The 22,194-nt window shown below is 43.9% G+C and overlaps 1 protein-coding gene across 1 annotated transcript in view; it reads left to right on the forward strand.

Annotated features, from left to right (window-relative positions):
* The window catches only part of EHHADH (enoyl-CoA, hydratase/3-hydroxyacyl CoA dehydrogenase), a 24,927-nt gene extending 3,193 nt beyond the window's left edge, over positions 1-21,734 (forward strand). The window contains exons 2-7 of the mRNA XM_010076116.1: positions 3,149-3,229; positions 3,960-4,132; positions 5,713-5,824; positions 6,146-6,250; positions 12,449-12,790; positions 20,464-21,734. Coding sequence (XP_010074418.1) covers positions 3,149-3,229; positions 3,960-4,132; positions 5,713-5,824; positions 6,146-6,250; positions 12,449-12,790; positions 20,464-21,734 — 2,084 coding nt within the window. The remainder of the gene's footprint in view (positions 1-3,148; positions 3,230-3,959; positions 4,133-5,712; positions 5,825-6,145; positions 6,251-12,448; positions 12,791-20,463) is intronic.
* Positions 21,735-22,194: the final 460 nt, after the last annotated feature.

Here is a 22,194-nt window from a genome sequence, read left to right on the forward strand (position 1 = left end):
TGCACGTGCTCTTTAAGAGCACCTGCTGTGTGTTTCTGAAACCTGTAATGCTGAACCATCTTGGCACAATCACTTTTCTTGCAGTCAAAATAGTACTTGTGGTGGAGCTGACTACATGGCATGGGATTGAGCATTGATTGGAGTGCATGGAGTGAATTCTTGCATTGTTACTGCTAAATGAATGACACTGTCACAGTAATGAAATACTTATGCAAATTACGGTGACTTTTTGTTTCTTTAGTGCTCTGTTTGAAGTTGTGATACTCTTGAGTATTTTAATAGTTTTACTGTCACACATTTTACTACAGTGCTTTCACTGATAATTACATCTTTTAGTAGCAGTTATTGTTGCTGGTATACCAACCATTGTTGCTTGTATATGTGAGTTACAAAGTGATGCATGCAGCCTCTGTGTTGGACTGTAACATACCCTGAGGCAAACATACCACTCCATCTTATAAGAGCAAGAAACTGCAAAAGGTCTGATGTTTCTTCCTTTTTGTCCCACAAAAAAAAAAAAAAAATGACCACTGGGAAAAAGTTATGTGGAGGGAGAAGAAATATTTATGCAAGTACAAGTTATTCTCTGGCAAAAATAGTTCTTTTGAGTTAATATAGGTCAGGTAGGTATTGAACTTACTTTGTGGCAGCCCTGATGACTAATTTTTCTTCTGGTAGGAATATGTTGTTGTAAGCGTTAAGGACTTGTAACTAATTTCCTACATAAAATCCTGAACCGTTCCATTTAATGCACAGAAATGTTTTATATGGGCATTTTGCATCTGCTGATGATGTGCCTGCAACAGACACAGAAATGCTTTGGTTGCTTCTTGTCTGTTCCCAAGAGAGAACTCTGCCATTTTTCTACATAATATTTTCAAATCAGTAATTTAACATTTGTTTGGAATCCTGGTGCATATTTTCTTCCCTCTCTTTGCACCATGGTTTGTAAAGTGTAATGACATTTCATAATGGTTTTCCCTTTAATGTTCCAGCCACTAGGTGAATTTAGGATTTCTATGGCCTGGCTCTCCACTGACGCAGAAACAGACCTCTAAGAGCAGCAAGCATTGGGTGCAGGCTGTGGGTCCTCCTCAAACAGCAGCAGCCACAGTACTTGATATTCCAAAGGGAGTGAGATAAAAACCAAAATTTTAATGTATTTTTTCCTATATAATATGAAACCATTTATTAAAATTGGAAAGGCTTTCATATTCTGCTACATGGAACTATACGCACTGGAAGGACCTTTACTGAGTCACCTAATAGTTTTTCTTTGTCATGGCCAAATTGTTCTCATTTTAAGTTTCAGCTTTCAGAACCATTACTAATGTTAGACTTCAGAGTTGCCTTTGATGTCTGGATGAGGCAATTGGTACATAACTGGCTGTTCTCTCTCCAAAAATAACACTTTTCTCAGTCTCTGCTTGTCAGGTCTCCCACTGATCCTTCTGTGTCCATGGCCTTATCCAGGCAGCAGCTAATCCTGGAGACCCCCCCAACTCTCCACTCAGCCAACAGACCTGATTAATAAACTTTGCTATTAGCTTCTCTTTTTTTTTTTTTTTTTTTGAAGGAGGAATATGTAGATATTGGCTGGCAGGACTTCACACAGCTGGCTTACAGAACACTTCTTTGGCTCCCCAGGTTTCCTTTTCAGTCTTTGGATTTCCACGGCAATGCCGCAGACTGCTGCTTTACATAAATAACGTGATCACCCACCCTGGACATGCCTAGAAGTATTACATGAGTACAGTGATACATTTTTCATCTACTTTTTGACAAGATTCCTTTTTACGTGAAATGCCCTCAAATATATTGACAAACACGCACCAACTGAGTACGCATCAGGCCTTTCTATCAGTTCCTTTTAATTCGTGTTCCTCCTCTCCACTTGGCATCAACCGAGCTCTCCTCTCTTTTCATCCTCACATGAGAAACAGAGCTGACAGTGTGGAGAAGGTGTAGAAGCAGAAGGTGTGTTTATAAAGGACTGGGCAAGCATGTATAATACTTCTTTGAGTATTCCTCCAGCCTCCAACTGCTTGTGGCTCGGATTTTCTGTATCAGAGGCATATAGAATCACAGACTAGTTTGGGTTGGAAAGGACCTTAAAGCCCATCCAGTCCCAACCCCCCTGCCATGGGCAGGGACACCTCCCACCAGCCCAGGTTGCCCAAAGCCTCATCCAGCCTGGCCTTGAAACCCTCCAGGGATGGGGCATCCACAGCTGCTCTGGGCCACCAGCGCCACTGCCTCACCCCCCGCACAGTGAAAAATTTCTTCCTATCTGCGTATGTAGTATGTATACACACATGCACACAGAAAAGTCTCTCTTACAAACTATATATACACTTACATATTTACAAGTGTGTACATATGAATACATTTTAGTATCTAAATTGTATATACACAGAATTTGTGTTAATACTTAACAAAGTACTAGGTGTTAATGCTTCTGGTTTTACCTACCATCATCTTTATTGTCACTGTCTTCTAAATCAGGCCATAGACTCCATGCCCTTCCATACACACACACAGAAATACAGATAGATAGACATATGTAATTAGCTTCTAAGCTTCAAATGCCAACTGAGCATGCAGTCAGGCCAGATTTTTTTTTAAATGTCTGATTTGTAAAAACATTATGGTTGTCGGCACAGCACCAGCCCTCTGTCATGTGTTTGAAAGATAGCTTTTTATCCTTGGAGCTCATTTCCTTTCTTGAGAAGTTCTTAGGTTGTCAGAGGTTTAGCATTAATTACTTTTAAATTATGCTAAACTGTTTTCCTAAAAATCTGAATGTTTAATTCATAAAGGCATTTTTCAAAAGAACATTTCCCTGTGCTGCTTGCTTGGGAAACAGCAATGTCAGAGCCACAATAATACTCTCCAGGAAGTCAACAGCAGGTCAGCAGTCATAAGCTTGTTGGATTTTGGGACTTGCCCTTGAAGTGAGTGGGAGACTAATGAAAGGATTCACCCAGAGAGGCTGCGGCAGAAGACAGGCTAGAGTAGAGACATACTGCGGTATACTGCTCTTTTTCACTTGGCATTTAAAACACAGACCTCTTGGAAAGGTAACCTAGTTGATTGTTACTCATTGAATCTCTGATTTATTTCAGCTTGACAGTTCTCCAGGCATTAGAGGATGGACTGAAGAGAGCAGATGCTGATCCTTCAGTGAAAGCTATCATAATTTGTGGTGAAAATGGGAAATTCAGTGCAGGTAAGACACTGTTCATCAAACAAGCCAAGAAAAAGAGGAAATACTCTCCACTCACCATGTCTAAAGAGTCTCTGCCTTGTAACACCGCTGATAAAAATCCTGATTTGGCTGGAAATGGCCACAAGACAGTGGGCTTTTTCTATTCTGCTGTGCCACAATTTCTGTCTAGGCCAGAAGTAAGTTAGTATGTTCATGCTGAAGTGGGGGACAGCTTCTCATCTCCTTGATATACAAAGCAAGCCACAGAAAGTAAGTAGGTATCAGTATAAAATTTCTGGACCATCAGCTGGTGCAGTGTATGGAACACAGCTGGGGTGAGGCAGTGATAAATAACTTCTCCAGGTGTAGAAACCTGGAATCTAGGGAATTTCTGTGGAGCTGCACATTGCTTGTCAGTAGTAACTTGCACTTAACTATTCCAGACTCAGCTTTTTTTTGTTTGTTTGTTTGTTTGTTTAACCAGGTATGTCTGCAGTTTTCTGTAGTAACTGCATGATTGCTGCAGTTATGTATTTTTGTACTGCCTTCTCCTGAGCTCACTGAATGGCCTCAAGGAGCCAGGGTTTCTTGAAGGTCACAAAAGGGGTTGATTCCTGTTAACCACTCTCCTGCCAGCAGCATGCTCTGCGAGAACTTGATCATCTGTGAGCAGCTATGTTCAACAGCACAGGGGGAAGGATCGTTCCTGCCTTCCCCACTAATTTCTCTTCATCTCTTTGCACTAACTCAGGAGCTGACATTCAAGGATTTCATTCTCCGAAGAGAGAGGATGGGGCCTTGGGCCCCATTGTCTCCCTCATAGAAAGCAGTGAGAAGCCTGTGGTGGCTGCTATTGAAGGCATTGCCTTGGGAGGAGGCCTGGAGGTGGCACTTGGCTGTCACTATCGGATTGCACACGTGAAGGTAACACATGCAGCAAGCTAGAGAGAGTGGTGAAGGCATCAGGAGCCATGGTACATATGGCCATGGACAGTGTGGGAGGCTGCTCCAGGAGAGCAGTGGGACAGTGTGCCTTTCCTGGGACCATCTGCTCACAGGAGGGGGGCTTGTAGCTACAGGACACAAGTCCGTCCTCAGACATGCTTCACTTACAACATAAGCCTTGACATGCTTTCACAAGTCTTATTAAATAACTAATTTCAAGTAATTTCTAAATATGAAATTGATTTGGAACTAGTAGAACAAGGCAGCTGCAGTTCCTGGGATCATCTGCTCACAGGAGGGGGGCTTTGTAGCTACAGGACACAAGTCTGTCCTCAGACATGCTTCACTTACAACATAAGCCTTGACATGCTTTCACAAGTCTTATTAAATAACTAATTTCAAGTAATTTCTAAATATGAAATTGATTTGGAACTAGTAGAACAAGGCAGCTGCAGGGAAGCTTCAGTAACCAAGCGTTAATTTGCCCTAGGTCTTGGCAATTGTCTATATTCTGATGTAGATGGCTATATCTTAGTGGCATGACTTTTTTTTTTTTTCCCCCATCCTTGTGAATTTTGCATTTCTTTCTGCTAGTGGCCTAGTTTCAATAGGTAGTTGAAACTCAGCTAGCACAGAGCATTTAGGGTTTGATTCCCTACGAGCTCTGGTTCCTCAAGGAATACTCAGACTAAAAGACAGCTTTAAGAGTGATCTGTTTTTTTTAATCCCCTCCTTCAAGGTTCAGGAATGTCAAACTACTTGGTCTCCTTATAGAGACTCTTCACTGATGGGGCCATCCCCTCACTTGTGCAGTGTGAATCACTGTTTCCTCATGACAGTGTGGGTTGCTATAACAGCATAAAGAGGTATTCTGCATCACCTGGTATGCAACCTAAGGTGGGTGCCATAAGTAGTGCTCTTAACATGACTGCAAATCTTTTAAGAGCTCAATGTGAAATGTGCAAACTATTTTTTTTTAAATGAGGCAACAAAATCTAGATAGATTTTTAAGAGAAGACAGGACCCCCCCCTTCTTCCTGCTGCCCCAGCTTCTCTGCCATAATCCTACTAAATGTCAAGTGCACCAAGAGCCATTTGAAGAAAACACATTTGAAGGAAGATTAGGGAAGAGTTCAGTATGTGAGTGGTACCAATTTTCCTTTACTAAACTTCCAAGAACAGAGAGGTAACAGTTAGGTCACAGAGTGCCCTCCAGCATTTGGTAAAAGGTGCTTGAAAGCATTAGGTTACACGTGTCCATCTGGGGCATGCTGTTGTTCCCACAGCTCTTCTCCAGCGCTGTGCTCGCACACACACATCCACTGAAGGTGATGTTTTTCCTGGGCATTTGGACACAAGTTCTTGAAATGGTTGAGTGGGCTTTTGTCTTAAATGTCTTATGGAGCAAAAAGTAAGGATGAAATTTTTATGCAGATGTTTTGAGGCTTCCTAGAGGAACAATGTGTGAATCGGGTCTGCTTGTCTTTCTTCTATTCATCTGAGTTTGTAATTATCACTCTTTCTAATCAGATTTGTTATTGAATTTCACTTCTTTTTAGGCCCGGATGGGTTTACCAGAGGTCGCCATTGGGTTACTTCCAGGTGGTGAAGGCACTCAGCGACTGCCCAGACTGATTGGGGTACCAGCTGCTCTGGATATAATCACTACAGGTAAAGTACTGTGCCTTGGCCTTGCTCTCTGCATAAGAATATGGCATTGAGTCATACCACCAGCTTGGTCTAAGAAACACTCATTTCTTTTACCTGTGTAGCTGCCTGGGTTGAAATTCAGCTTGCTTCCACTAGCGATGGGCTAAGAGAGGGACATACTGTGCTTCTGAAGCACGTAGTTAGTAATGCATTTTATGTACCTAATAATGAGCATGTCTCATGTTTGAGGACAGCTACCCACAAGTCATTTGATCAGATGGAAAAGAATGACATTGCCCATCATGCCCCTCTGTGGTCACCTTATTTCTCTTTTTATCACAGGAAGACACATTCCAGCAACTGAAGCACTGAAGCTGGGCTTGGTTGATGAAGTTGTGGAACAAAACACAGCTGAGGCAGCAATTCGCTTGGCAAACAAAGTGATTGGTGAGAAAATAATTGTAGCAATGCCAATAAATAATTGGTCATGTTTCAGGGCTGGCAGAACAAAGCCCACCAGTTTGTTCCAGTTTATATGCTCCATTCATTGGGTTTTGGCACCCATATAAGATAGAATTAATTGCAGAATTTGTTTTCTGCCTTCTGAAGTGAAAAATTCAGATGCTGAAGAGCTGCAGAGATTCAAGTGAGGATTTGTAGAACAGATGCGTATCAAGTCCTCCTGCTTCCTAATTGTATATCCAAACTCAGATGCTCCTCCGGGCTGCTGCACTCCAGTGATTTTAGCGAGTATGTGTGCTCTTTCCATATACAGTTCTGGATCACAGCTGGTGTTGCATGTATTCTGGTTGCACCATCAATAATGGCCAATCAAAAATAACTTTGTCTCTCTAGTGGAGGGACTGCCACATCCTCAGCCCAGCTTAACAATCCATGAGTCTGTAAGTGACTGTCCCTAATCCTTTAGCTGTTTCTTAAGAAAATGACCTGTGGAGATGGGAGGGTTGGGGAGAGATGGGTTTTTTTTCCCCACCTTAGAAATAACAAAACCAAATTCACTGGAGTTAACACAGGAAGAGAAACATTCCTTGTGCAGCACGAAGAGCACCACCTTGAGAGAAAGCAGGATATCGTTCCGCTATTAACCTCCTTGTACCTTTGACCATTGACTTCCATCAGGATTTCATCTGGAGCTCTGTCACAGTGAGATGCATGCAAGGAAGTAAAAAACCCCTTTCTGCTTTGATTGCGTGGCCTTTATAGGCAGTGCTTTTCCAAGCTGAAGTGCTGTTCTCGCTCCTGCAATTCTCTTCACTACAAACAAGGCCCTTTCTTTTCTGTAGGAGCACTTCTCCTGTGCTAGAAGTTGAAGCAGTCTAAGCTTTGTCCTACATGACCATGCATCATATTTTTAAGATAATTCAATGAATGGGCTATTCTAAAAGATATTGTATAAATCTCAGTCTTTTATATTTCCCTACCTCAGTCTTTTATATTTCACTACAACTTGAGATTTACCAGATAGGTGCAAAAGGATATTCTTTGGCTAGGTTTTCTGTAAGAGGTGCCCTTCCTTCTCGCTGTATTCATCCTACGGTATTTTGGGGCTTCATTTTTTAGTGCAGAACTGATAACATAAGCAGTCCTCTTTTCTCTTTGCCTATATGCAATAAGACTACTTAAATATAATTCTTCAGAAAGACAGAATCAATGTACTTCACTATTGCTTCTAAGAAAAAAAAAAAGATACTTTGGTTCACTGATTTTGTCTGGTTTGACAGAATTCTGTTTCTCCGTCTGTTGGGAGAGCAGTGAAATATTACTACTCCTCTACGGAAATTAACCCAACAACCAGTGTTCCCTTTGATGTACCTTCTGGGCTTCTGAATGGTGCCCTGCATAGGATCTATACCAGCATTTATGGCAGCAGCAGTGTATTATAAAATGAGTAATAAATCCAGTGCTAGAACAGGCAAACCAGCAAGCATTCTCGATTTCAACAAATGCTATATGAAATCAGGTAAAATTTAGATATTTCTGTGCTTATTTCTTCTGTGACAGACATTGTACACTAGTTGACAGTTGTGAAAGTCAGCTTGACCTTAGAGGAGAACCTCAGGAATTAATAATTGAGCACACTATTCCTCAGGGTAACTTGCTTTCTGTAACTTATGCCCACTGCCACTACTGGCAAATTCTTCTCCTGTAGCTTCACTTTAGTTTGAAATTGTCATGACAAAGAAAAATTGTTTTGAGAAGTGTGTAAGCATACAAGGACCCTGGCTGAATGTTCGGCAGGTAACCTGTCCCAGTTTTACCCATTAATTAGTGGTAGATTTTCTATCTGTTTATTGCTGGTTTGAGTTACCCCAGTAAAAATGAGGAATGTATTGAAGGTGTTCCACATCACACTATATACCAACTCCAACAGCACTTTAAAAATGCTTTCAGACTCTTTCCAACAGCTTTACTGCATTTACAGAGTGTGCTTTAACAGTGGAAATACTCTCTAGTCAGGTAATCTTTATTTCTCTCCTACTTAGAAAATTTCTCATTAGACCTTGCAGGAGACCATGAAAAGTTTTGATGCAATATTTAGCCTCAAGTTGCCTGATAATTTGAAAGAAAGGTGTACCCAGAGTCCACATGTTCCTTTTGAGTCATTCCTGGCTTTGGCCTTTGCCTAAGTTAATAAAATTCTCCTGCCATACAAAGGCAAACCAGCACTTTTTATTTCTGTACATCAAGCACTAACTCAGGACTGCAGAAGAGATGACGGTCTTGCAGGGCTGTCTGGGTTTTGTTCACATTGAGTTCTGTCTTCAGTGAACATTTTTCAGCTAATCTTAATAAAACCAGAGACAGGGTTGCACAAAAAATGCCATCACAGAAGTCCACTGTCTTTGTACAGCATGCAGCATTTGTTTCTGATGAGATTAAAAAAAAAAAACACCACATGAGGCTAACAACTGCCGACTTCTTACAGAACAGTTTGTCTAAATAACCAGTCTTGTCACTGATGGAATTTCTATTCCTGGGAAGGCTGTACTGCAAGATAAGTCTTAAAGCATCAATTCAGAAATTTTCTTCTAGAGCTTTCTCAGCACTGGAGCTGCAGTATCTCATGGCAAGAGATCAGTTACAAGTGACTGGCCTTCCTGAAGCAAGGGTCCTTGATTAGTGTCTCAGCATGCTGTTGACAGAGCTACCTTTCTGGTAGGTATGTTGGGAAAGCATCTTCATCCACACATTTTTATGGGATATTCCTAATGAAGAACATCATCAAAAGGAGTTCTGAAACAGTTCTGAATAAGTGGTTGTAGGAATACACAGAGACAGTTATTGATTCTAAGTTCAATTTTTCACTGAAAACCAGTGATTATATATTGCAGATAGCAAGCGAGCATACGTTCCTGGCCTTCTTCAGACAAACTGGCCTTTTCAGGCAAAAGAAAATACCTTCCCTTCTGAAGGCATTTTTTAGAAGGAATAGACAGGAGCTAAATCCTTGGAGACAAGGAGGATGTTCTTTCATTAAGTGCGCTCGATAATCACTGCACTAATTGAAAGCTGTATTACATCATTTGTCCACCTGATGGCATCACAAAATTAAAAAATTGCTGTGATTGCTTGTGGCAGGCAGCAGCTTGCAGCTCATGCAGCCCAGCTCTTGCTGGCCTGCTGTAGTCTTCCTCAGCTGGAGGAGAAAATGGCTGCTGATCCTCTGCACCACAGACTTCTCTGGAGCTCGCCTTGTATGATCATCCCTCGCTTTCTGACCCTCGTCATCTTCTCAGAGCACAAAAGTATCAAGGGCTTGCGCCAAGGAGCCAAGCAAAATCAGTTCAGCTGAGACTACCTCAGGCCCTGCAGGTATCAAGCTCTGCATGGAAAGGTGATTATGGGTTTCTGTCTGCAAGCCACTAGGAGTAACAGTGGAGGGGCCTGTGTTTCTTCTCTCTTAAAACCCAAAGGAGTACCAGACACTGCTGTTAGGTAATTGCATGCTTTAAACGGAGGCTGGTGGAGAAAGGCTTTCAGTTACAGTTGCAAGTGCCTTCAGTGCATCATCTCTGGGAAGATGTACAACATAAAGACATTTTAATCTCTCTCCAGGGCTCATGATTCTGGCTGCAACCTTCTTTAGGCAGCAGGTGTAGCAAAGTGCCCCTTTGACCCAAGCAAAGCTTGTGAAAGGTCGGACATAAGCTGGGTTTGCCTCTGGCAGGCTGGAGACCAGGGCAAGCCTGGCCAGCAGGGTGCAGTTCCGCTTTGCTTCTCGGGGATTCACAAGCAGCTCACTGCGCCAGGAAGGCTGCTGGGCTAGCCCTGCCTCTTGCGTGTGGAGTCCTGTAATATCCCCAGGGTTTACAACTCTGGGGTGTTTTGGTATTTTTTTTTTTCTTTAAACAGCACACTATTTGATACTGTACACCTACATGTTGCTTTTGCTGACAGAAATTTTATAGACTCGATCTGTCCTTTGTGCCACCTGGACTACAAACCCTGTGCTAGCTCCTGTGCATGGATGACACTTTTCCCCTGCAGCACTGACATCTGATGCTGTTCATCATGTTCCTACTGCTTTGATTTCAGAAATCAAGCTGCAGGTGTCCCACACTGATCTCTTCTTCCCCAGTTCGGATTCAGAACATTTTTTTCCTGTCCATAAATATACCCCTGATTCTTATTAGCATTGCAGAAGTGAAGATGCTGCAGAAATACGTAGCAAAATCTATCTAGCTTACAGCTAAGAGTTTTACTACAGGACCCTGAAAAGCGTTATTTTTCTTTTTCACTCTGAGGAGCTCTCTCATGTCCCCCATCATCAGTATTTGTGCTTACAAGTACTATTTGTTACCTGAAGACCATGCTTAAAGGCTCCCAGTAGCATTGCTTTTTTACCAGTCCTTTCCACATCAGAGACGTCATATGAAGTTCCTTGATTTGCCTGGTCTTAAGTGGCCTTCCAGTCACCATATCTGCTTTCTGAGACAAACCTGAGGTTTTCTCTAGGGATGAAATTAAACCTTCTATCTAAGTCCTAAGTAAAGGACTGTGCCTAAAGAATATTTCTGGGTTAAACACGTACATTTAGGGGAAAAACAAAGGATAATAAAATAAAGGAACATTATCCTGACTAAATCCTACTACAGGCAGATACAAACTATATTCACTGTCAATATGAAAAAAAATACTTTCATGAACTGTGATTACAAGGGAAGCTACTTACTTACACAATAAGTGTTCATCTCATCTTTGTGTTCTCTAAAAGGCTTGATTAAAAAGCCTGAGCTTTGAAGACCATTGTTTCAGGAAATCAGCATCTTAACTCATCCTGGAAACTCCTGTTCCTGTTTCTTTTAAACATTGCTTGGTCTTGGAGGAAGAACTAGAGTCAGAACATGTTCCTTGGGCAACAGTGATTGCTCTGCTGCCATTATTCCTGCTCTTCAGGATCCTGGGTATGATTTCCTCTGCCTGAGGCTTCTGCTGGTGCACTGGCACTTTCCTAACACAGACAACAGGAAGAAATATGCCACCTTTGAGGGAAGCGTGTCCCTGTGGCAGAGCTCGTAACAGAAGCTGGGGCGATGAGACTGTATACCAGAGAGCTTCTCAGCATCAGGTTCTCATGCGAGGGGGCCCACCCACCACCCTGCTTTGGCGGTACTCCTGGGTGCTTCTGGGAACAGCACTGCAGCAGTCAGTGCAGTAACATTGCTACACGGTTAGTTAACAATCTGGATGTGGCTATGATGACAAAAGGGTCTTTGTGAAAATGTTGGAACATTAAGGGGATATATCCTGAACTTCTGGTCTTGTTCCTCCATGGTCTTTACTGAGGCAAGCTGCCATTAAGAGTATAGAAACAGTCTGAGTGTGGACTGCTCAGAGGTCTCCCAGCAGGCACCAAGGTTTGTGCTTCTGAAGAGGATGGAATGGATTTTGGCATTTGAAATGTAACTAACTTCTCTCAATTAAAATCCTGTCTAGGTATCACCATAGCAACCTCTGTCTGTAATGAGCCTCATGTATTTGTGTGGCTGCTTGATTCACCCCTTGCTGACACAGAAGCATGAACTCTCCCTTGTTATTCATTTACTCCCCAGCTCATGCTGTGTGAACTGTCCTCTTGGTTAGTCCCAAAATGAATAGAGGGACTCCTGCTGTCAGGGAAGAATTGAAGTCAGGGTGCATTTCCCAGACTCTTATAAATGCCTGCATCAGGACCCTGGCTAGATTGCATCCAGCTAGCAAAGTCAGTTCGGCACTGAGTACTAAACAATACTGGAGGAAAACTTTAGTACTGAAGCTTATAGAAAGAGCCATATGAACATGGCAGCTGGGACTGTGGAGCAAGAAAACTGGAGAAGCCAAGGCACTCTGTATAGCTGAGAAAAGGAAGACTACAATTGCTTCTTGGAAATCAAAATCTTGCTTTTTTTTGAGGTCTGGGAAGGGACTTGAAAAAATGTAATTGTCAGAAGACACAAAAAGCTAAAGAGAAATGTCAGACACCTGAGTTCTGGGCCCAGGCCACTGTCCCATGCAAGCCCTAATGCAGTGAGCTTGGGAAGAACAGAGGCAGACTGCATTCCCAGTCTATGTAGAAAGGGATGAAAATATGTACTCTTCCAGATGTGGATGTTTTGTTCTGTAACTCCATTTTTCTATCCCCAGGCCAGCCACTGGGACCCCGCAGGCTCAGCCTGAAGCCAGTTCCAAAATTGCCCAACATGGAAGCATTTCTCAGCGAGGCTCTTGCGAAGGTGAAGAAACAGGCCCGTGGGTACCTGGCTCCAGAACTGTGCTTCCAGGCAGTCAAAGCTGCCACAGAGCAGTCCTTTGCAGACGGAGTCCGGAAGGAGCGAGAGCTGTTCAGCATCCTGCTGACATCCGGCCAGGCCCAGGCACTGCAGTATGCCTTCTTCGCAGAGAGAGCGGTGCAGAAGTGGACAACACCCAGTGGAGCTTCATGGAAAAGTGCTTCTCCTCAACCCATCCACAAAGCAGCTGTGATAGGTAAGGGAATGAAGAAGCTGTCATGTTTGCTGACAGCAAAGCTGAAGGGAAGCGGGATAAGTATAATCAGGTTTTAGTCATGGCAGAAGGCTGAAGTGGGATTCCCTAGCAGTCACTTGACAAAGTCACTGGTATCTGTCACAGGCAGATACTCCACACCCATAGGTGACAGGCAAGGAGGGAAGTTGTCACTGCACTGGTAAGCCCAGAAATTCAGATGGCAAGTCACATCCCACTAGTTTGTTACCTGATACCACCTCCTTCTTTAGAAGAATAACTGCCTCTCACTTCAGAGACAGCTTCATCTATGGACCATAAGCAGTCTGTTGTTCCCTTTTAAATACTGCTATGTTGAGTCCTGGCTTTGTTCCCTGTTATAAGCAGGTTTGCATGAAATTCTCCTCCTTCTGGTCTAGTTCTGTACTGCAAGTGCACAGAGTCTCTCAGGGATATGTTAGTACAAAAATGTTTTGACAGCTGTATTTTAAGAAGATTTCATCTCACTGGGATCCACTCCTGCCATTTTGTAGCCCATCAAGATAATGCCTTCATTAATTTTTTATAAGAGTAATTTAAATAAAACCTTTGATGCACTGCTGAAATTAAAAAAAAAAAAAGTATCAGCTCTGCCTGTTGATAGCAGCACTCAAAAAAATGGTTAGACAAGTAATGGAGCACTTGGAAAACATCCATTCTCTTTCAGAGAAAGCTCACCAGTTCAACACTGCTCTTTCCTGGGTACTTCTCAGGCCTCTTGTGCTCTGCAATACGAGTTCTCTGAAAGCTCATTTCAGACATAGAAACACTTTGTGGAAGTTCCCTTCTCGTCATTAGCTGCCATGCCATATTTTTAATGAAAATGGTTTTTAAACATTGGTCCACAAACCTTGCGAGGAGTATTTGTGGCAGTTACAGCATCCAGGTAAAAAGGCATGAGCTATTGCCAAGTTTATCGGGTGACTTGAAGGGCACAGAACTTTGGACACCTGCAATCCCAGACCGGTCAGTCCTGCGACGTGTGCTTTGGCAGGAAGGGCTTGTGTGGAAGTTTTGAAGGAACGATCAGGTGACTAGAAGGGGCATTCTTTGCTGCATGCTGATAAATCATGCCAGGATAATGCGTTTGCAAAGTCCCAATTGCAATGACAGTTTAGCCAGAAGGGCTGTTTAGATCTCATCTGCTTATTTTGGTGCTGTAACTGAGCTAGAGGGAATTCTAAGGACAAATACAATCTCTACTTGAAAGTTTCTAGTAGAAACATAATCTGTATCTTACTTCCAAACTGAACTGGCTGGGCTACATCTCCCATCCATTGGATTGAGCATTTGCATCTCCTCTCCAGACACATTAGTAAACTCTGTTCTGAAATTGCTCCAACCTCTACCCCCAAGTTTCAATGTTTTTTATAGTTGTTTAAAGACAATGCTGAAGTTAGCCCATACTTTTTGCAGAATAAATAAACTAAGTCTTTTGATACTTCTGCTGCAGAGCACAATCTGTCACACTCTGGTCATTTTCATGTCACTGAACTTCCCCTAATATTTCAACACTTCGTAAAGCATTCATAGCCAAAATAGGAACAATATTCCAGGAGTAATTACACTAAGACCAGGTATTGATATGTTTCTTCCTTGCTCATACTTAGTATGCTCAGGGTAGCATCCAACTTCCATATTAGCCATGTTCAACACATCCTGTTAATTATCTGCTGGCAGGGAGCACCTGCACCCCAGGGATGGGGAACCAATAGCAATAACACCCCCTGAGGGGACAGAACAACAGACTTTTTGGGGCTGTCATCTTGCCCTAATCCCCTGCTCAAACAGGACCACCTAGAGCCAGTTGCCCAGGACCACGTCCAGACAGCTTTTGAATATCTCCAAGGATGAAGACTCTAGAACCCCTCCAGGCAACCTGTGCCAGTGCTCAGTCACCCCCACAGTAAAAAAAAAAATGTTTCCTTATGTTCAGACAGAACCTCCTGTGTTTCAGTTTGTGCTCATTATCTCTGGTTGTGTCACTGGGAGCCACTGAAAAGAATCTTGCTCCATGTTCTTCACACCTTCCCCTCAAGTATTTATATACATTGGTGAGATTCCCCCCAAGCCTTCTCTATGCTGGAGTCACAGCTCTCTCCACCTTTCCTCATAGGAGACATGCTCTGGTCTCTTAATGACCTTAGCAGCCCTTCACAGAACTCATACCTCCATATCACTCTGGTACTGGGGAGCCCAGAACTGGACACAGTACTCCAGGTGTGCTCCCACCAGTGCTAAGCAGAAGGGAAGGATTGCCTCCCTCAACCTGCTGGCAAGGATCCTCCTAACACATCCCAGTGCACAATTATTCTTCTTTGCCACAGAGTCATATCCCTGCTCATAGTCACCTTGGTGTCCACCAGGACCCCCAGATTCTTTTCTGCAGAGCTGCTTTCCAGCCAGACAGCCCCCAGCATATACTGATGCAGAAGACTGTTCCACCTAGGTGCAGGACTTTGCACTTCCCCTTGCTGAATGAACTTCATGAAGCTTCTATCAACGCACTTCTCCCTCTGGATGGCAGCATAACCCACTGCTGTATCAGTTATTTACAGTACCTAAGCAAGGCAAGCAGGGCAGACCCAGAGATTGCAGCCAGGATCTGCTAGAAGGACAGACGATCAAGTGAAGTTGATGATGACACATGTCCAAGGCCAAGCTGGGAAGGCAGTCTGTAGACTAAGGTCTGGATTGATAGTGTCCATAGCCTGGCACAGCCACAGCAAGACCCCATAACTCCTCCAACTCTGAGCTTAAATGGGGCTCCGAGGCCCATGGGCAATGTGTGTGGGTGGAGGCTTCAGGTGTAGCTGGTCAGGGTCATTAAAGCTTTTCAGTGTAATCAGGGCCTTGACACTCACCTAATGCCATTTCTGAATCACCGCTTCTATCAGTACATCCCCCATAGCCCACAGTTACAGCTTGCTTTGTTTATGTTCGCGGTTCGTGTTATACTTCACTTGATAAGTGACATCTCCTGCTTTGGAGGTTATTGATCATCTCCTTTTAACAATAAATCCCACACAATATTAAGTGTCACTGCTTTCCATTGCTTCTTTCTGCCACCCCACTGTGTTTCTTCTCCTTCCTCTGGAGGGTTTTCTTCCTATTTTGCCTTTTGATATCCATGAAATTGCAAGTCCGTTAGAGACAGGCGCAGAACATGCCAACACAATTCTATTTTTTTCTTTCAGGCTGCTGTGACAAAGTCATTCTCCAGCCAGTACCATGCTGTAGTGTCTCATAATTTCACAAGCTTGGTCTTAAGTACATCCTTGCAGCACCAGAAATCAAAATCTTAGGGATGATTTTTGAGGGACTGACACATTTTAAAATAGCGCTGTTCAGCCATGTCAGGATTGAGCCTTCCTAGGTGATCCAGAGTCTCACTGTTTCCACTGCAGAGAGGAGGGAGTCAGAGCAAGATGTTGCACCCATTTTGGATGGTCAGAAGTCACACAGGGCCCATTTTTCCAGTAGACAGTGCTGTGCTGTTTCACACACTGAAACCATGTCACATTATGCTGCTGCTTCCATTTTTTATTGCTGCACTATGGGAAGCAACTGAGAAGATCACTCTGACTTCTTCCTCCTTCAGGACCTTTTCTGTAGGCACAGAGGACCTCTGGGGTGTGTAAGCAGTGCTATGAATGAGAGGAGAGCCTTGCTTTGTGGCTCCCCCGTCTGTCCTATATTAGCAGGAACTTGGAGGGAGCTGACACATCGCTTGCTGACCATGTCTTGATGTAGATCCAAGATCAAGAATGATCTATCATTTTTGTGGGCATGCTTGATGGGTAGCATTGCTGATAAATGGGCAGCCATTCCGTGCAGTGCTGGCTTCTCATCAGCTGCCCTCGTCTGCAGTCTGCTCACTGAAAGACTGATAAATGGGTAACACCCAGCTGGGTGGGATCCCTCCTGCTCCTGGCCTAGCTGTCCGGGGCTGTCTTCAGCCACCTGCAGTGTCACCTATTTAATTTGCTTCTGCTTGTTCTGAACTCTTGGGTCCCACCTCTTTCCATTCTGTCTAGTTACTCATCACTCAGAAAAAGAGTTCATCTCTGTCTCTTCTGCAATCTTTCCATAGCTCACTGCTTGCCTTGAGTATCACATTATTTCTGCTTGAAATTAATATTCTGAAACAGAGAAAGAAGCAGCTCCAGTCTGCAGCAGTCTGCCACTGCCAATTGCTCATTTTTGTTTTTAACAGGAAAACTGGAACAGTCTTTGCATATTTTTACCAATCTATAAAGTATTATTTCCATTGCCTGGCATTTTAAAATCCAAATATTCATTATGGTTCAGAATTTTTTCCCCTGATCTGCATTTCTCTAGTGCATGTGACTGTACATGAGTTGTTTTGTGCATACTTCAAGTTCATTTGTTTTGAAATTTGTTTTTAAAGTCCTTCCATTAATTTTGCATGATTTTTGATATTCTAAGTACCTCATGTGACAGATCAATAATTAACCGTCATTATTCACTCAGCTTGCCCAGCAAATGGGTTTGTAATAGCCATATTTGACCTGAAATTACATGGGCTGGAGTGTAGTTTTATTTATATGTCAAAGCTACATCTCACAACAAAAGACCTGAAGGAAGATGGCTAGACACCGTTTTTTTTTTCCTGAAGCAGAGTTTAGTCTTCTTTTGAAAGATGTGTCTTGGGCATGAAAGATGGTAACACAGCTCTGAAAACAGTCCCCTGCAAGGAAGATAAGAATGTAAGGTTTTTTCATGGTTTGGGGGAAGTGAGAGCACTGTTGAGGAAGAAAACGGAACATACAGTAGAAATTCTGGAGTAGTTCCTAGCCGTGTTTTGGCCTGTGTGAGCTGAGCTGAGCATGCAGCATTTCCCCTTCTCTTTCTTCTACAGCCTTCTGCACACATAGGGCACAATGATTCTCTAGCATTTTTTTTTTCAGCTCTAATATATTCTTCCCCAAGATCACTAGGCTCCATAAAACTGAAAAGGGGAGTCCTCAGAAATGCTTCTTTCCCTGCTTAGATAGGCAAATCTCTCCTTGGTCTTCTAGCCGTTTTAGAAAGTATTTCCAGGGGAGCCATGCTGTGCATGCTCTAATGTAACAAAACCCTTGGGGCTTTCATTACTCTCTCTGCCAGCTTCATTAAACATCATTTCATACAGGCCACTGAAGAGTTAGGTAGTAAGTTGAGAGACAGCTTTTCTAGGTCAGAAACAAGCTTGGCAAGCTCATATCTTATCTGTAAGCCTATTCCCATGGCCTAGAAAGTGAAGTGCTCCAAGCATGTATGCCTGTCTGTCGTGGGATGGCTGGAACGTGGATGGGAGTGCTCGTACTACATGTGGACGACAGCAAACAGGGAATCAGCTAACACCCCTGCAGAGCTTCCCTTGAAGAGAAGACTGGGGAACCTCTGCACGTGGAAGATGTTTTGATTCGGGAAGAAGCAGTGAGAGAACTGCTAAGATTTCAGTCATGAGGCTGAAGCTGAGGGGAACAGGATTTAATAAGACCCAGGATGTGTGCGTTATTTCTTTAGAAGAGCTTGGAAGTTCTAGGGAGAAACCCCAGTCTCCATCCTGGAAAGGAAGAGACTTCAGGAGGGAGCCGTGTTGAACTGCTAACCCTTCAGCTTGGTGTCTGAAGAGAGCCCCAAAGCTGGGGCTGGGCTTGGCGGGTGTGCCTGCAGTGGTGAGTTACCCTCCTGCACTGTCCAAGAAGAAAGCAGGTCATGCAGCTCACCAAAGACAAGGAAAAAGCTATCTCTTACTATACCTGCTACCACATCCCAGGCTGGGAGTGCAGGGCACAGTGGGAGGAGCTATTTGTGTTTGGTTTTTTCCAGTCAACAAACCGTGGACATTGAAATACTAAAAACTGATTCATGTTACTCTAGTTTTATTTTCAAATCAGTTTTTAGTAGTACTTGATCTAATAGCAAATCTAATTTCCTAGAAAGGAACTTCAGCATTTGCTTGGGAGTGTAATGGTTTATAAGCAAGCTGCCAGATAGTGATGTCTGTAAAAAACTGTCTTCTTGTGGCTAAGCAGGGAATGTTTTAAATGTCTTGTGTGTACACAAGCTGAGGGTGGACAGAACTCAACCAAGGATGCGTAGTTTGCAGGAAAAACATACTGCTTTGTCTGACCTTGGTTGTTGGAACTTGTTTAAATGATGACATAATTTCAGCTCTTCTTTACAAAGCTGCTTTAGACAATTTTTTTAATCCCCTTGTTTCTGTTTATTTGTTTAGCTGACTTTCATTTGTAAACCTAGGATTAAAAAATCATTTTTACAGAATTATAACAAACCTGTACTTTGTATGGTTGTTGCTTTATTTAGGATATTAATAATCCTCCCATTCAGATGCTTCGCACTTTTCAAGCTGGTAAAATTGTGCTGGCTTTCTCTTACTAGTTTGTATTAACTTAGTCTGAAAAGCCTCCGTCATGGGAGAGCAGGATAAATAGTGTGGGCTGTGTCACAGGACAGTGTAAGCGTGCAGCTTCGTTTGCTGTAACAGAGAGCAGACCTGGTGGAAGGGCTCAGAAGGAAGGAGTGGAACAAGCCAGTAATCTCTCCACTGGTATTCCTGGGGGTATGAGCTGGCAGTAGCGCATTTATGCATCTTGAAGAAGAGAAGATACAGCTTGAAGGGATGCTCAGTTACAGGAATTGTGGGCAAGCGCTTTAACTGTGCAGTTGGACAAGGAAGACTGTCTTCAAGAATTTTCAGAAGTTAGGAATGTCCTGTGTTGGAGGACTTGGAGAGTTCCCGGTGGGCAGAGAAGCCTGATACGAAGTGCAAACAGCAAGCAAAAGGCTACTGATGTTCCAGAGTGACTCAAAAGGAGACAGAAGATATTGAAATCTGGATTAAGAATGCTGTATTAGTTCCATCCTGTTTGACCTAGCAACGAGAGACGTACAAGGCACTAGAGACAAAACTTAGAGTAGATCAGTGTCCAAAAGTCTTTACAGAAATAGCAGCTGAATTTTCTTCGCTTCAAAGATTATGCAAGGAAGTGCAGAGGGAGAAGAGGAGGGAGACAAAGAGGAAGCTTGGAAGGAGGATGGAGAAACTGATTGTCTGAGCTTTGCTGGTATCCAAATCTCCAGGGCGGGGTGTCTGTGCTTACACTGTATTCTGTGAGTGCCTGTAAAGGACCATCTCACAGGAACAGAGAGGCGCTGATATCCTCAGGGTGAAGCTTGCTTGTGAAACTGCCTGCCAACTTCTGTCGGTAAGAGGGGTGAAGCTGAAACTCAGATCTCCTGTCTTTGATCCCCAGGTTCTAACTCTTAAGCGATGCTGGTTTCCATAGGTATAAAACTTTGCAGGGAGAAGACATAAATCACGTGGTCTGCGCACACTGGAGTGAATCCCACTGGTATTTTGCAAGCTTGAGAAGACATTAACTTGCCTTTATGCTGCTGCTTTTCAACCATTGAGGCTCACTGAAAGAGAGAATTCGCATTCCTTTTTCCCAGTCTACAGTCCTGGTTTTCTCTCTGTGCACCACTCATTTTGCATAGGCTTCCACTTCTTATCCTGGAGATACAAAGGAAATGCTACTGTCAAGTGATTAATTGTGACACTTTTCTAGTCATAGTCTCTGATTCTGTCTCGCTTTTATCCCTAGGGCTGGGAACAATGGGCCGAGGCATTGTGACGTCTCTGGTTAAGGCCAACATACCTGTGGTAGCCCTGGAGCAGGATCTGGAGTATCTGAACACGGGAAGAAAAGCTGTGCTGCTCCTTTTGGAACGTGAGGCTAAGAAAATGCAACAGGGTGAACAAGCCCTGGATTTCCATAACCCTTCACGTCTCCAGTTCACTGTGGACTTTGATGTGTTGCGGGATGTAGATCTAGTCATTGAGGCTGTGTTTGAGAACATGGCACTAAAGAAGAAAATATTCCATGAGCTATCAAGAGTTTGCAAGCCAGGGGCCTTTCTGTGTACAAACACATCAGCCCTGAATATCGATGAAATAGCTTCTGCCACGAGCCGCCCACAGCAAGTCATTGGTACGCATTTCTTCTCCCCTGCCCATGTGATGAGGTTGTTAGAAATAATCTATGGGCATCACACATCCCCCGCTGCCATTGCCACTGCTATGCAGCTAGCCAAAGCACTGAAAAAAGTTGGAGTGGTGGTAGGGAATTGTTTTGGGTTTGTTGGGAATCGAATGATGTTTCCATACATAGAACAGGGAATTTTCCTTTTAGAGGAAGGAAGCAGACCAGAAGCAGTAGATCAGGTTCTGGAAGATTTTGGGTTTAAGCTAGGGCCTTTCCGAATGTCTGATCTTGCTGGGCTGGATGTGGGCTGGAGGTCTCGAAAGGACCAGGGCCTCACTGGGGCCTCGCTGCCTCCAGGAACACCTGCCCGCCAGCGGCATGGCCATCGCTACAGCCCACTGCCTGATCTACTGTGTGAGAACGGCAGGTTCGGCCAGAAAACTGGGAAAGGCTGGTATCAGTACGAGAAGGCTGGGGGCAGGACAGCCAAGCCAGATCCGTGGCTTCACAGCTTCCTGGCCCAGTACAGAGACACCCATCACATCAAGACCCGCTTAATAGACCAGGAGGAAATCCTGGAGCGGTGCGTGTTTTCCCTCATCAATGAAGGGTTTGACATCCTGGCTGAGGGAATAGCTTCGGCCCCAGAACACCTGGATGTCATTTATATCAACGGGTATGGGTGGCCAAAGCACAGGGGTGGCCCCATGTTCTACGCTTCTACTGTTGGGCTCCCTCGTGTTCTGGCTAAACTGCAGAAATACTCGGAGGCTCACCCTGATGTTCCCAGGCTACGGCCCAGTGCCTTTCTGAAAAAGCTGGTAGCTCTGGGGAACCCTCCCCTCCAAGAGTGGATGTCCTGCCTCAGCCGGCAGAGCAACAAGCTGTGATTTTGTCGTTGCCTGCTACATAAATTCAGTGGAGGCTGACCTCATGAAACAGGTGCTGTAATTGCACTGGCTTTTCTGATCAAAACCAAGATGCTACAGGCTCGTAAACCATGTCACTGACCTTCCTGGGCCTTTGCAGGGAATAACTTCAGCGGATGATTGGTCTCAATCCCCTTCTTGCTGCAGGTAACCACTGCCATCACCCACCCTTTCTTCCCAGCACCAGCCTCCCCCACCTTCTTGCACAGTGCTGTGTAAGGGCTGTGCCGTCAGGTCTCCCCAGCTGTACATCTCTTCCATCTGTGGAAGGGAGGGAGCAGCATTCACAGCCCACAAAGCAAATCAGGGTAGGAAGCAAGAGAGAGATGGTCACAATTCACCTGAGACTGACTGGATCTACCAGATCCTGCCCTAAATCTCTCTCCCAGTTTGTTCAGGTCTTTCCAGTCCAGCCCACCTC

The sequence above is a fragment of the Pterocles gutturalis genome, unplaced genomic scaffold (assembly GCF_000699245.1).
Source record: "Pterocles gutturalis isolate BGI_N339 unplaced genomic scaffold, ASM69924v1 scaffold13433, whole genome shotgun sequence".
NCBI lineage: Eukaryota > Metazoa > Chordata > Aves > Pterocliformes > Pteroclidae > Pterocles > Pterocles gutturalis.